Genomic DNA, 16194 nt, shown 5'->3' on the forward strand with positions numbered 1-16194 from the left:
CAGGATGTGCGGTTTTGCTGTCTAAACGAAGTCAAACGGGCTACGGTTTCAGATTTTTCCACTCTGGGACCAGGTTTCAAAAAAGTGCGTATTCAGGCAGTGCGTTTACAGGATTCGTTTGGACGCTCGGCCAAGATGAAGCAAAACCTCTGCGTTTAAACCTAAAAAGCGTGTAGCTGCTGCTAGTCTCCTCATACAAACAAGCCTCAGTGTAGCTGCTGCTAGTCTCCTCCCATACAAACAGGTCTCAGTGTAGCTGCTGCTATTCTCCTCATACAAACAAGCCTCAGTGTAGCTGCTGCTAGTCTCCTCCCATACAAACAAGCCTCAGTGTAGCTGCTGCTAGTCTCCTCTCATACAAACAAGCCTCAGTGTAGCTGCTGCTAGTCTCCACATACAAACAAGCCTCAGTGTAGCTGCTGCTAGTCTCATACAAACAAGCCTCAGTGTAGCTGCTGCTAGTCTCATACAAACAAGCCTCAGTGTAGCTGCTGCTAGTCTCCTCCCATACAAACAAGCCTCAGTGTAGCTGCTGCTAGTCTCCACATACAAACAAGCCTCAGTGTAGCTGCTGCTAGTCTCATACAAACAAGCCTCAGTGTAGCTGCTGCTAGTCTCCTCATACAAACAAGCCTCAGTGTAGCTGCTGCTAGTCGCCTCTCATACAAACAAGCCTCATTGTAGCTGCTGCTAGTCTCCTCTCAGGGCATGTTCTCCTGTTGACCACTAGATGGCACCATAACACTGCACTGTGGGCTCAGACTTACTAGTTTGAATTGTACAGTGAGATGGGACCAGTTGCTGATGTCATCACACACAGTCGTCGGTGTCTTGTGTGTTTGCCTTTGCCTTGTTTAGGTCCCACCTACTGCTGATTGGTGGAAAGGAAGTTCCTAGTTGGGGTTGATTGGACAGCCCTTAAAAGACCCAAGACAGCGTTCATCTGAATTTATTCATTAAATTAATATAATTACATTGTAAAACCATAGATTCATCTGAATTTATTAATTAAATTAATATAATTACATTGTAAAACCCATAGATTCATCTGAATTTATTAATTAAGTAAATATAATTACATTGTAAAATCTGTAGATTCATCTGAATTTATTAATTAAATAATTACATTGTAAAACCCACAAATTCATCTGAATTCATTCATTAAGTAAATATAACTACATTGTAAAACCCATATATTCATCTGAATTTATTCATTAAATTAATATAATTACATTGTAAAACCATAGATTCATCTGAATTTATTCATTAAATTAATATAATTACATTGTAAAACCCATAGATTCATCTGAATTTATTCATTAAGTAAATATAATTACATTGTAAAACCCACAAATTCATCTGAATTTATTCATTAAGTAAATATAATTACATTGTAAAAAAATCACTTGTCTTCACTTGTGCACCACGCACACTCATTCATGCTCTCACACACACACACACACATACAATTTTAGCAACAACATTAGCAACAATAATCCCATATCATACAAACCATGTCCATATGGTTTCATACAAGACAAAACAATACCAAATAGATACAACAGATCCTGACATTCACACAATGTCCACCCCAGTCCAGTCCACATGTCCATATGGTTTTTATACATGACAAAACAATACCAAATAGATACAGTACAACAGATCCTGACATTCACACAATGTCCACCCCAGTCCAGTCCACATGTCCATATGGTTTCATACATGACAAAACAATACCAAATAGATACAGTACAACAGATCCTGACATTCACACAATGTCCACCCCAGTCCAGTCCACATGTCCATATGGTTTCATACATGACAAAACAATACCAAATAGATACAACAGATCCTGACATTCACACAATGTCCACCCCAGTCCAGTCCATATGTCCATCTGTGCACATGTTGGAGAGTGACTGGTCCTCCTCTGTCTGCGGAGTCCATGCTGCATGCTGTCAATCATCTCTGGCTGATCAGGACACGCCTCCATTCTCCATTCATCTCACTGCTGAGCTCCACTCAGGAAGAGGCTGTTTCCTGTGTGCTGCTGGTGTGTGTGTGTGTGTGTGTGTGTGTGTGTGTGTGTATGTGTGTGTGCTGCTGGTGTGTGTGTGTGTGTGTGTGTGTGTGTGCCATGGCTAGGCCTGTCACGATAACACATTTTGATGGACGATAAATTGTCTCAGAAATTATTGCGATAAGCGATAATATTGTCGTTCTGAGAATTTTCCTCGGGAAGAGGAAGACGGCCCACTTGTTGTGTTTTTTTCCCCAACAGGGAAAACTGCAGCGGATGATTGTGTTTTAGATGCATATGCATGTTTGTTGTGTTGCCGCTTTTAATTGCGACTGTTTTCCAACAAATGCGACACACCGACTCGCACACGTTCAGTGGTTCACCACGGGCATTCGGTTTAAATCCGAAATGCTCCCACACTGCAGCTGTCGCGTTTGGCTTAGAAACCAATTCCATCTTTTTTGTCTTTATTCGGCGTAGCCTACTGGAACTCGCAACTAGCTTTCTCTCTGCCTAGTGCCTACCGGTATACTTCTCACGCGGCTCTTTAGCTGCACTCTGTGGTAGGCTACGCCAGTAGTCCCGCCTCCCCACACACCATGCGACTGACAAGTGACTGACATGAGGGTTCACTCATCGTTACTCTAAGGACCCGAGAGAGAGAGGGAGAGAGAGAGACGAGGAAAACAAACAAGCATGCAAATGGCATTTATCGCGGCCAGAAAAATTATCGAGCTAATTTTTATTATCATGCGATTAATTGATTTATTGAATATCGCGACAGGCCTAGCCATGGCTCAACACTCTACTGCTCCCCAATCAGTACTGCAGGATAAAGGAGAGAAGAGCATCATCAATCAGTGTCCATGACAACCGTCTCCCAGTGAGCCAGACACAGAGGGCTCTATTGTGACATCACTAACAGCAGCCATAACAAACACATTCACACTATATTATCAACGCTTTCATAACAAACCATAACAAACACATCCACACTATATTATCAACGCTTTGACTACATTGCGCGTGGGGGGGGGGGGTATATGACTCAGAACATGGCCGCCATATTGGAGAGGGCAACACACTCATCATCAGACATGTACTGAACATGGCCGCCATATTGGAGAGGGCAACACACTCATCATCAGACATGTACTGAACATGGCCGCCATATTGGAGAGGGCAACACACTCATCATCAGACATGTACAACCCTGAACATGGCAGCCATATTGGAGAGGGCAACACACTCATCATCAGACATGTACTGAACATGGCCGCCATATTGGAGAGGGCAACACACTCATCATCAGACATGTACAACCCTGAACATGGCAGCCATATTGGAGAGGGCAACACACTCATCATCAGACATGTACAACCCTGAACATGGCAGCCATATTGGAGAGGGCAACACACTCATCATCAGACATGTACAACCCTGAACATGGCAGCCATATTGGAGAGGGCAACACACTCATCATCAGACATGTACTGAACATGGCCGCCATATTGGAGAGGGCAACACACTCATCATCAGACATGTACAACCTTTGTCTTTACATCACTCATAACTCAACATAACGAAACATAATTCAATTTGGGAAGAAAGGAAGGAAGGAAGAAAGAAAGGAAGGAAGGAAGAAAGAAAGGGGCAGAAAAGAAAGATTAGATGTCAGTCAGAAAAGAGGAGGTTGGACAGAGAGACAGAGAGGAGGACAGGAAAAGGGGGAGAGAGAGAGAGATGGGTGAAGGGTGAGTAAAAAGCAGAGGAACACAGAGAGAGAGGGGGGGTGGTGAAGGATGAGTAAAAAGCAGAGGAACACAGAGAGAGAGAGAAGAGGTGAAGGATGAGTAAAAAGCAGAGGAACACAGAGAGAGAGGGGTGAAGGATGAGTAAAAAGCAGAGGAACACAGAGAGAGAGAGGGGTGAAGGATGAGTAAAAAGCAGAGGAACACAGAGAGAGAGAGAGAGGGGTGAAGGATGGATGGATGAGTAAAAAGCAGAGGAACACAGAGAGAGAGAGAGAGGGGTGGTGGTGAAGGATGAGTAAAAAGCAGAGGAACACAGAAAGAGAGGGGGGGTGGTGAAGGATGGATGGATGAGTAAAAAGCAGAGGAACATAGAGGAGACAAAGAGAGAGAGGACAGAAAATAAAAGACATGTTGGGTCTAATAAAGACCTGAGTGACATGTTTAGATATTTACTCACGTTAGATACTCCAGTTTACAGTGTGGGTCCTTCACTAGAGCACAGAGCGCCTCTACTGCTGATGCACTAATCAGGGGATTGTAATTCAGGTACAGCCGTCTGAGATTTGATGAGTGTGAGATCAGAGCAGAAGCCAGATAGGAACAGCTCTTATCGGTCAGATTACAGTTAAACAGCCTGAAACAGAGTTAACATCTAAATATTAATCACCAATCCCCTACTCTCTCTCTGTCTCACACACACACACACCTGTGCATACTTCATGAAATTAAGTTACTTACTGTAGTTCCTCCAGTGTGCAGTTTTGATGACAAAGAGCAGAACATAGAAGTTCTACTCCTGAGTCCAGCAGCTCATTCTCACTCAGGTCCAGCTGTGTGAGATTTGATGAGTGTGAGGTCAGTGCAGAGGCCAGATAGGAACAGCTCATATCTGTCAGATTACAGTTATCCAGCCTGAAACAGAGTTTAACATCTGAATTTTAAATCACCAATCCTCTACTCTCCCTCACACACAAACACACTCTCATCCCCCTCTCAAACCTTTATGACCACCATGTCCTAAAAAAAGGCTCAGGCCATATTGGACTGCACTGACCACCCCCTGCAGAGAATGTGCTTCAGGAAAAGGATACAGGGCCCCCACCCACAGGACTAATCACATGTGACCCTCTAACTGGGAAACATAGGGCCTTGAGAACATAGGACTCTCTTGGGGCAGCCGTGGCCTGCTGGTTAGCGCTTCGGACTTGTAACCGGAGGGTTGCCGGGTCGAACCCTGACTAGTAGGAACGGCTGAAGTGCCCTTGAGCAAGGCACCTAACCCCTCACTGCTCCCCGAGCGCCGCTGTTATTGCAGGCAGCTCACTGCGCCGGGATTAATGTGTGCTTCACCTCACTGTGTGTTCACTGTGTGCTGAGTGTGTTTAGTGGGATTAGTGTGTGCTTCACCTCACTGTGTGTTCACTGTGTGAGTGTGTTTCACTAATTCACAGATTGGGATAAATGCAGAGACCAAATTTCCCTCACGGGATCAAAAGAGTTTATATACTTATACTTATACTCTAACTGGGCCTTGCGAACATAGGACCCTGTAACTGGGAAACATAAGACCCTCTAACTGGGAACATAGGACCTTCTAACTGGGAAACACAGGGCCTTGAGAACATAGGACCCTCTAACTGGGGAACATAGGACCCTCTAACTGGGGAACATAGGACCCTCTAACTGGGAAACATAGGACCCTCTAACTGGGGAACATAGGACCCTCTAACTGGGGAACATAGGACCCTCTAACTGGGGAACATAGGACCCTCTAAAGCCTTGGTAAACTAAAACAGGTACACTAAATAATCTAAAACAGGTCTACTACTTGGCTGTCTGTTATTGTGGATCGATCTTTCTGCCTTTCTGCATCACAAGCAGAAAAGTCCCTTTTCTGACGTTAACATTAGGGCCACTCACACAACAGAGGGCTTCACAACCACTCAACTACTACAGCCTGCAAGATGCACACAGCAGGTCTAACACCATCTCCTCTACTACACCCTGTAGTACAGCAGGTCTAACACCATCTCCTCTGAGCTACTACACCCTGTAGTACAGCAGGTCTAACACCATCTCCTCTGAGCTACTACACCCTGTAGTACAGCAGGTCTAACACCATCTCCTCTGAGCTACTACACCCTGTAGTACAGCAGGTCTAACACCATCTCCTCTGAGCTACTACACCCTGTAGTACAGCAGGTCTAACACCATCTCCTCTACTACACCCTGTAGTACAGCAGGTCTAACACCATCTCCTCTGAGCTACTACACCCTGTAGTACAGCAGGTCTAACACCATCTCCTCTGAGCTACTACACCCTGTAGTACAGCAGGTCTAACACCATCTCCTCTGAGCTACTACACCCTGCAAGATGCACACAGCAGGTCTAACACCATCTCCTCTGAGCTACTACACCCTGTAGTACAGCAGGTTTAACACCATCTCCTCTGAGCTTGGCTGTCCCTGTGCTTGTAGATCTTTTTTCATGGTCTCTAACTTTTCACCCAGTTCACTTATGAATGCTAGCAGCCACTGAATCACCTCCATCTCCCTGAGATATAGTGAACTCCAGGTGTCTTTCCCTACATCCTAGCAGGGCTTTTACTCAGCCTGGGAGAAACACCATCTGAATCACCACCCCACTACTAACACACACCGCCGCTACCACCACACACACACACACACACACACACACACACACACACATACAGTGTGTTACTTACGTAGCTAATGTGGATGTTGTGACCACTGGCAGCAACTTCTGAAGAACTTCATCTGCACTGAGGAGTTCAGTCTGATCTTCCTCTGGTGTCTTTAGAATCAGAGGATCAGAATTCAGAATTAGAATCAGAATATATTTGTCACTGAACAAGTTTGACAAAATTAGAAGCTCTGTGATTTAAAGTGCATATGCAACATAAAAAGGATACAACAAGGCTTGAAGCCGACATGCCACATTCATGCATGGAACCTAAAGCATACTTATGGTGACATGGGTGTGAAATGTCTGTTGTAGCGGTCAACCAGATGCCAACCTTTATGTACTTCTGCAGGCCAAACTCATCCAGCTGCTCTCCTGCCATCTGAAAACACAATCTCTTAGTCTCCCGATCTCCTGCTAAGAGCATCTCTACATGCAGTGCTCCTAAGCTCCATTTGTTAATGTGCTCCACTACAGCATGGTGATTCAGCTCATTCAGACAGTAGAACAGGTTGATCCTTCTGCCTGAATCATCTTCATCTCTGATCTTCTGTTTGACATACTGGACTGTTTGCTCTGAGCTATCTGATTGGCTACTGCTCTGTGGCAGTAGGTGCTTTAAGAGATTCTGATTGGACTCCAGTGAGAGGCCCAGAAGGAAGCGGAGGAAAAGGTCCAGGTGTCCATTCTTACTCTGTAAGGCCAGGTCCACTGCAGTCTTGTGTAGGTCATGAAGTGTTGCAGCTCTGAACAGAGCAGAGAGCTGAGAGCTTTGCTGTTGGTCAGGCATGTTTCTCTGTCTGTTGCTGAAGCAGAGGAACACATACAGAGCTGCAAGAAACTCCTGGATGCTCAGATGCACAAAGCTGAACACCCTCCCCTGGTACAGCCCAGCCTCCTCTCTGAAGATCTGGGTACACACTCCTGAGTACACTGATGCTTCTGTGACGTCAATGCCACACTCTCTTAGGTCTTCCTCATAGAAGATCAGATTGCCTTTCTCCAGCTGTTGAAAAGCCAGTTTCCCCAGTTTGTAAATCACCTCTTCATCTGTCTCTTTTCTCTCTGTGTACTTGACATGTTTCATGTCTGTCTGAATGACCAGGGAGTGTGTGTACATTTGAGTCAGAGTCCTTGGCATTTCTACTTTGTCTGATTCTTTTGATGTTTTCTCTACAACGGTGGCTGAAATCCAGCAGAATACTGGAATGTGGCACATGATGTAGAGGCTCCTGGATGACTTCAGGTGTGTGATGGTTCTGCTGGCCAGGTTCTCATCACTGATTCTCTTCCTGAAGTACTCCTCTTTCTGTGGGTCGTTGAATCCCCTTATTTCTGTCACCTGGTCTACACACTCAGGAGGGATCTGATTGGCTGCTGCTGGTCGGGTGGTGATCCAGAGGAGAGCAGAAGGAAGCAGATCCCCCTTGATGAGGTTTGTCAGCAGCACGTCCACTGAGGCTGGCTCTGTCACATCACAACACTTTGGGTCGGAGTGGAAATCTAGAGGAAGTCGACACTCATCCAGACCATCAAAGATGAACATGACTCTGTGCTCTGAACTGGAGAAGACTCTGGGATCTTTGATTTCTGGGAAAAAGTGCTGAATAAGATCCATCAGACTGAGTTTCTTCTCCTTCATCAGGTTCAGCTCCCGGAAGGGAAGAGGAAATATGAAGTGGACATCCTGATTGGCTTTTCCTTCAGCCCAGTCCAGAATGAACTTCTGCACTGAGACTGTTTTTCCAATGCCAGCCACTCCCTTTGTCACCACTGTTCTGATGGGTTTGTCTTGTCCAGATAAGGGTTTAAAGATGTCACTGCATTTGATTGGTCTGCCTCGTGCTGCTTCTCTCCAGGATGCCCTCTCTATCTGTCTGACCTCATGCTCATCATTGACCGCTCCTCTTCCCCCCTCTGTGATGTAGAGGTCTGTGTAGATCTCATGGAGGAGTCTGGTGTCTCCCTGCTGTGCGATTCCCTCAATCAGACACTGAAACTTCTTCTGCAGGTGGGATTTGTGGTCCTGCTGATATCTGTGTGCAAAAACCAAATCACATGATTTAAGACTAAATCCAAGTCTGGTGTGGCCTGCACATCTAGCACAAATATGCAGATGTGTAGTTGAGTGTAATTTAATGTTGAGGTGGAAAAGTAAACATGATCATTTAAATCAAGTAAACTATACTTAAATTGCTGAAGTTTTGCTACACTATGAAGTTAGTTAGTTAACCTTACTTAACCTGTTAACCTTAGTTTAAAAAAAAATATGCCTTGAAATTACAGACTAATGTGGAATAGGAATCGCAAGTTGTGCAGTCACAGTCCCGGTTATACTGTTGTTGTGTAATTTATGTTGACGCATCACACCATCAACACTATCCAACAACATGTTACAAGAACATCAACAACATGTTACAGTGTTTTACTTTGAGAGTACTGCACAGTGAAGGGGGAACCTCACTAAGCAGCGGAGGGGGGGGGGGGGGGGGGGGGGGGGGGTTATTATCCTGACCAGAGAGGGGAGTGCCATTTAATGGGCAGCCACTAACACCACTAACCAGGGTTCTAAATTAACACCCGCCAACCCGCCAAATGCGGGTTAAAATTAATTTTGGCGGGTGTTAATAAAAACTTAGTAGCCAGTTCGGCCGGTGATGCATGAAGCATTACGTGCATGATACATAAGGCTCTGCTCTCGGTCATATGTCCCCCTGGCAGTACTTCCTACATTTCCCATGACCACTGTGCCGTAATGCTACGTGATGACGTTTCATACGCCCTTTGGCTGCGCGCAGTTTGTCAGCGCGAGAGACGATGGAAACGAACCAGAAAACTACCAGAAAACTCAAGGAATTAGAAGAACGAACAGAGCCAGAGCAGGATGCATAGACTGAAAGAGGGAGGGAGTTAGCCAGTAAAGTAAAATGTAGGCTACATAACACAAATACATAACACGTTAGGAAATATTAACGCAATTAACGCATTGTGTTTACCTATTTCCTTTGTGGGGGGCTGATGTCATGTAGCGGAGGCCGCAAAACCTGAAGCAGCTAGATCGTTTATTTGATTGTCTATGGAGTCAGCTGAAGATGGAGAGGAACGGAGAAGCTTGTATAGGTGAAAATTATCCGTTTTAAAAAGTTGCCTTATCAGTGATCACCACCACCACACGCATCACGCACTGTGCATAGGGCACCGAGATACAGAGGAGGGGTCGACATGCTACTCCATTTAATTGAGGACGCTCTGAGCACGCACAAGAGGGAGAGAAAATGAGTGGCAGCTTCCAGCTGGCTTGTCATTGTTGATGATAATTGATATCAACTTTTTATTAAGTTAAGATTAAACTAAATGCAGTGGTGGTCGGGACAGATTTATGGGGGCGAGAAGAGGAATGAAGCAGGGGATATCATCAGAGAAATAGATAGATAGATAGATAGATAGATAAGATAGATAGATAGATCGATATCCCAAACATGAAATGAAGTGTTTGCACTTTCTGTGTATATTTTGTGGTATGTATTCATGCCAACAATGTTAATAAAATGATCAAATGCATTCAGTGACACTCATCTCATAAACTCATAATTCTCTTATTTTCACCGAAAAAAATTGGCTAGTAGAAATTCTGATTGGCTAGTAACTTTAAAAAGTTACCAGCCACATTGGCTGGTGATCAAAAAAGTTAATTTAGAACCCTGCCACTAACACCACCATTTACAGCAGCAACATACGTTTCCAAGGAGATTCTCCCATGAAAGCACTAATCAAACTCACATTTACTCAGCATCAGTAATTAAGCAGAGACAGGGTGCCCGTATGTATGGTTTCCGGTTACAGATATGTGTCTGTCTACAACTTTGTCAGCACTAGTTCTACTCAGAGGATTAGTGTGTTTTGGATACCGGTAGTCATCTACTTGATGGGGTGATGTATCAACATAAATTACACATAAATTACACAACAACACTATAGCCTTTAGCATCACTGTCACTTTGTTATTGTAACTTAAGATTGAATTTCAGTAAATATTAATATGTGATCCCTTTAAAAAATAATGTAGGCTGAACTGGGACATTAGTTAGCACAACTTCAATACACATGTTGTGTTTAATAAGCATACAGTATACTTTACTTGTAATGACCAAGTTAGTTGAAATAGGTATTCTCAATAGTGCACTACACTAAGTGAGTATTTGTTTGCACAACTTCAAATTACAGACTAATCTGGAATAGGAATTGCAAGGGCAATTGGTTTGCATGCTTTTAAAAAGTAAGGTTAACTATAAGTAACTATAAGCACTACTCCACTTGCACACTTTGCACACTTTGCAACTTGTTGTTGTTGTCCTGTAAACACAACACTTCTGCTGCTCTTACATAACTGGCACCACTATGCCACTTTCTTTCTTACTTAGGTCAAACAGAACTACCTCAGCCTTTTATTGGCCTGACAACGTAATTTCGATCTCTTTGTATGTCTGGAGCATGTGAAGAAATTGACAATAAAGCTAACTTTGACTTTGACTTTGAAGTAAGATTAACAAACTAATTTTACAGTGAAGCACAAACTTCAGCAATTCAAGTATAGTTTACTTGCTTGTTTTCAAAATTAAGTAACACTCATTTTACGTAAGTAATCTTCGCAAAAGACAAAAACTGAATTCTACTTACTAGAACATTTTAAGTAAGGAAAGCTATGTTTTACAGTGTGGAAATGTAATTTGTTACTGTTTTAAGTTATAAGTTGTGTGTTTGATGCAATCATATCTGACATACAAGCTTCATTGTTAAACACTACACTTAAATTATGTATATGATTTCTTCGAATTTCATTGAATTTCAATTGTACTTCCTTTAATTCAAATTCGAATTGTAATTCTACATCCTGTTTTTGACCTCAATTCAAATTCAATTCAATTTAGGAGTCATTCTTAATTCAATTCTGAATTTTGCACAAGCCTGATGTGTGTGTGTGTGTGTGTGGGGGGGGGGGGGGGGGGGCAGTGCCCAATCGTTTATTTTGATTTTAAAAAGTGAAAAAAGTGGCAAAAGTGGATTCAAATGTAATTCTCAAAGTAAAGCAGGGTTCCAGCATTTTAATAACGTCAATTCCAGACATGGAACGTCAGGGAATTATATCTTTGGGGGACAAAGTCATGGAATATCAGGGAATTTTGTTGTAGGAGTTTAAAATTGACTTGCCAAAATATATTAATATAATTCCAAAGTGGAATGGAATTTTACATCTGACTTAGAGTGGGAACCCTGGTAAAGATACACTAACAACAGAGCCTTTTTACAAGAGTCACTATTACCCATTACCGTGGAAGAGAGTCATTGTGGAGACATGGAGAGGCTTGGTATGTCTCATAAGAACCATTTGGAGACATGGAGAGGCTTGGTAGGTCTCATAAGAACCATTTGGAGACATGGAGAGGCTTGGTATGTCTCATAAGAACCATTTGGAGACATAGAGAGGCTAGGTATGTCTCATAAGAACCATTTGGAGACATGGAGAGGCTTGGTATGTCTCATAAGAACCATTTGGAGACATGGAGAGGCTTGGTATGTCTCATAAGAACCATTTGGAGACATGGAGAGGCTAGGTATGTCTCATAAGAACCCATTTGGAGAGCTGTGATGGATGTTTCCATTTATCATTTTGGATACGCCATTTTTTATAAGAATAAAAAAACAAAAAGATTAAAACGCTTCTTTTTCTGATTCCATGCGATGTAGTGATTTGTTCATAGGTAATAATTCCTCCGCCAAGTAAATATATTTCCTCTATCTGAATGGCTGTTGAGATGCAACAACTCATTGTATCAATTGGTGGTAAGGGCTGCAGCTATCGATTCTTTTTGTAATCGATTAATCTAGCATTTTTTCGATTGATTAATCAGATTTTTTTTGCGTTTTTAAACAACCAAAACAAATAATGCATAACGAAAATGATGTGGCTGTAAAATGAGCAGAGATATTTATTCCAACGTCAACATTTGGCCCCAAAACCAAGTCCATTTATTCCATTTACCCATTTCATAAGTGCCAGTGCCATCAATTAAATAACAATACAGTTAAGTCAACTTACTGTAAAACATGTATAACATGTAAAACTATGAATACAAACTTAAAACGAAGGCCAAATGGCCTTTACTATTTGTCGTCGTAATACAACATTAAAACATAAAAAAATCTTAATACAACATTAAACAAAAAAAAGACATGAGAGAGAGAGTGTGAGTGTGTGAGTGAGACAGAGATATTTTACAACAGCTTATAGTAGAGAAACGTCATATATAGAGAAACGTCAGCATATCCACATGCACAGCACTTAGGCTTGCCCTACGTTTTGAGGCAATGTTCCCAGCAGCAGAGAACAAGCGCTCTGAGGGTGTTGATGTTGCTGGGATCCCCAAGAAAGACTTTGCCAGCTGTGCCAAGGTTGTACATCTTGCTTGATTTAATTTCCACCATGGCAGTGGATTCTCCTTCTTAGAAATAGGCTGTTCACCAAAATACTCCCAAGACCTCCCTCTGCACGCTCTGCTCATCTGCTCCTCCTCACCCTCTCCTTCATCCTCATCCTCAGATGATGATCCCAGAATACTTTTCTGATGTGATCCACCTGTAGTGAGTGTAGCTGATGTGGTGGCAGTGGATTCCTTTACCCTTACACGTGTCTGTTTTGAGTCCTTTCTGACAGCTAGTGCCATTGATTGAATACTACTTTGGACCTTAAGCACCTCTTCAGCAGGCAAGAACTTCAGTTTTCTAAACCTGGGGTCCAAAGCAGCAGCCAGAAGGACAGGGTTGGGAGCATCAGGTAGAAATTCATACAGCCCTTGCCACCTCTCTGTGATCTGCTCTGCAGCAGAAGCCTGAAATGCCTTCACTGGTGCAGTTTCAAGTTTTGCAGTCAGTGTGGACTTTTTAAGGTTTTGGACCAGCTGTGGAAGGGCAGGGAGGGTGACATACTGTTAGGGCAGAGAGGGTGACATTAGGGCAGAGAGGGTGACATACTGTTAGGGCAGAGAGGGTGACATTAGGGCAGAGAGGGTGCCATACTGTTAGGGCAGAGAGGGTGACATTAGGGCAGAGAGGGTGACATACTGTTAGGGCAGAGAGGGTGACATTAGGGCAGAGAGGGTGACATTAGGGCAGAGAGGGTGACATACTGTTAGGGCAGAGAGGGTGACATTAGGGCAGAGAGGGTGACATTAGGGCAGAGAGGGTGACATACTGTTAGGGCAGAGAGGGTGACATTAGGGCAGAGAGGGTGACATTAGGGCAGGGAGGGTGACATTAGGGCAGAGAGGGTGACATTAGGGCAGGGAGGGTGACATTAGGGCAGAGAGGGTGACATTAGGGCAGGGAGGGTGCCATACTGTTCTCCACTAAGAAACTCTGTAGCTCCTTCAAATGGCCCAAGGACCTGTGACAACTCCGCACTGATGTTCCACTGCTCTGGCTTTAGATCCAGGTAGTGGTGTTTGCCTTTTGGATTGACTGCTGGATCGGAGAGAGCTGCAGTCACAGGCCATCGCTGTTCCAGGAGTCTTGATAACATGTGATGCGTACTGTTCCATCCTTTATCAACATGAGTGGTGGCTTTCCCATCTGCTGTATCAACATGAGTGGTGGCTTTCCCATCTGCTGTTGTTTTTCTTTGAGCTTAGTGCAGGCCAGTTCACTCTTTTTGAAGTGTTCCACTAGGCACCTAGCAGAAGCTACACAACTAGCAATTGTTTTATTGTTTTTGAGTGTGCTCTGCACAACTAAATTTAATGTATGCCCTGCACATCTCACAGATACCCACCCATGCCTCTCTCTAAGAATCCTTGCTGCTGCCACCACATTTGCCCCATTATCGTGGACAACTGCCTTTACCTTTTCAAATGGGATCTGAAATTTGGCAGTTGTCTCCTCTAGCCAGTCTGCAATGTTGGCTGCAGTGTGTCTCTCTTCTAGGGGCATTGTGGTTAGGGAGAGGGACTTCATCTCCCAATCTTCCCCCAAGAAGTGGCATGTCACCCCCAGGTAGGCCTCTGTTGCCACACTGGTCCAAATCTCTGTTGTCAGGGCAACACACTCTGTTTGCTTTAAGACAGCTTGCAATTTCTCTGTGATCTCTCTGTGTTTCTTCTCCATCAGTTGTGTGAAATATGTTCTTGATGGCAGGTTGTATTTAGGATTGAAAGTTGAGATCATGTTTCTAAATCCCTTGTCCTCCACCATGGACAGTGACCTCATATCGGTCACGAGCATGTTCAGAATGCTCTCTGTAAAAATTGCAGCTTGAACAGTGCATGACTGAGCTGGGCGAACAAAGCTGTCCATACTCCGTTGTGAAGTGCTGAGAGGGGGAAAAGAAGGACAAGCAATGTAATTTATATTAATATGCACAACAAGTTTCATGCTGTAGTCCTGACATCAAAGTAAATATCTGTTTTATGTAGATTTCTACACCTGCAGCATTTACCATTAGGCTACTAACAAATCATATAATTTCTAGGGTGAGCCTATTTGCTATGGTAACCTAGCAACGTGTGTGTGTTTGTGTGTGCACGTGTGCTGTGTGTGAGGGAGAGGGAGAGAGACAAGATGAGGGTGTGTGTGTGTGTGTGTGTGTGTGTGTGAAGAAGGGGTTCTATAAGTTTACTACTTAAAAACATCAAAGCTAAACATCATATCTAGTCAAACCACATCACGACATCGCTACAAATACAGTATGCGATTAAAATCAGCGAACATCAATGGAGGCTATGTTACCTTGTTTCAGCGACGCTTGGTGAAGCAGCATGTGGATGTTTTCTGTTCAAATGCTGAATCATTGACGTCGTACTGCTGTGGTATGCCAGGTATACTTTGCAGTGAGTACATTGAACCTTGTTCTCCTCCTCTTTGAGAATGTAATGATCCCAAACTTTAGACATTTTCTGCCGTTTATGGGGCTCTTGGCTCGCTGCCATCGCGCCAGATAAATTCAGAATGTATCACGATTCACGCGCTAGTGGTGTGCTTCCTGAACAACGGTCCGTGTGGAACAATCAGATCCCTGCGCTTATAGTACGCGTCATATGAATTTAACGAGGCTTCGAGGCAGAGTTTTTGCCTTGAGAAATTTTTGTAATCGAGTTAATCGAGTAACTCGATGAATCGTTTCAGCCCTAGTGGTAATGCAGTAATATAGAACAACAAGCTGTCAACGTGGGGTTGTGCTGGATTATACAACGGCACTGAACGCAATTCAGCCAATCATAATTAAGGACCGGAACTATCTGTTTTAGAATGTGTAGTAAAAATGCACACACACAGACACACACACACACACACACACAGACACACACACACAACCTCGCTGTGCTGTAACAGACAGACACACAGAGTCAAGATCTTACTGTCCAGTAGAAGAGTCTCCTCCTGTAAATTGGATTCCTCTATCCATGGAATCATCACTCTTCATGGACACACGGGAGGGTGTAGGGGAGGGGGGGGGGGGGGGGGGTCACCGGTATGGAATCATCATCATCATCATCTTCATGGTGTAGCGCCGGGGATCCTAAAGAAAAAGTGGAGAACTTTCATCAGGAGAACATTCCTGTCTCTACTCACACACACACACACACACACATTATGGCCTCCTGTTAGAGCTAGCCTATAGCTGCGTGCTGTGTGCATGTAATTGACGTATGTGCAGGGTAGAAATT

General features: G+C 43.7%; 2 protein-coding genes across 2 annotated transcripts in view; both read right to left on the minus strand.

Annotated features, from left to right (window-relative positions):
• Positions 1–16194, minus strand: part of LOC143103447 (NACHT, LRR and PYD domains-containing protein 3-like) — a 136687-nt gene that overhangs the window by 70311 nt on the left and 50182 nt on the right. The gene's annotated exons all lie outside the window — the stretch shown is intronic.
• On the minus strand, positions 2485–15971 carry LOC143103454 (protein NLRC3-like). The gene is made up of 6 exons (XM_076267244.1): positions 15886–15971; positions 6813–8514; positions 6501–6589; positions 4513–4686; positions 4232–4408; positions 2485–2845 (listed from the first exon to the last, which is right to left on the minus strand). Exons 1-6 carry the CDS (start codon positions 15948–15950, stop codon positions 2818–2820), a joined length of 2235 nt encoding a protein of 744 aa, XP_076123359.1. The 5' UTR covers positions 15951–15971; the 3' UTR covers positions 2485–2817.

Source organism: Alosa pseudoharengus, unplaced genomic scaffold (genome assembly GCF_046254945.1).
Source record: "Alosa pseudoharengus isolate Yale_2024_CS ecotype anadromous, Long Island Sound unplaced genomic scaffold, YU_APseudo_1.1 YU_APseudo_1.1_scf_42, whole genome shotgun sequence".
NCBI lineage: Eukaryota > Metazoa > Chordata > Actinopteri > Clupeiformes > Clupeidae > Alosa > Alosa pseudoharengus.

Coding starts and splice junctions, on each gene's coding strand:
- LOC143103454 (XM_076267244.1), bottom strand. CDS start 15,950: ATGAAGAGTGATGATTCCATGGATAGAGGAATCCAATTTACAGGAGGA. Junction 8,515..15,885: donor GGAGACTCTTCTACTGGACA/GTAAGATCTTGA, acceptor TTTTGCACACAG/ATATCAGCAGGACCACAAAT. Junction 4,687..6,500: donor ACAACATCCACATTAGCTAC/GTAAGTAACACA, acceptor ACTCTGTTTCAG/GCTGGATAACTGTAATCTGA.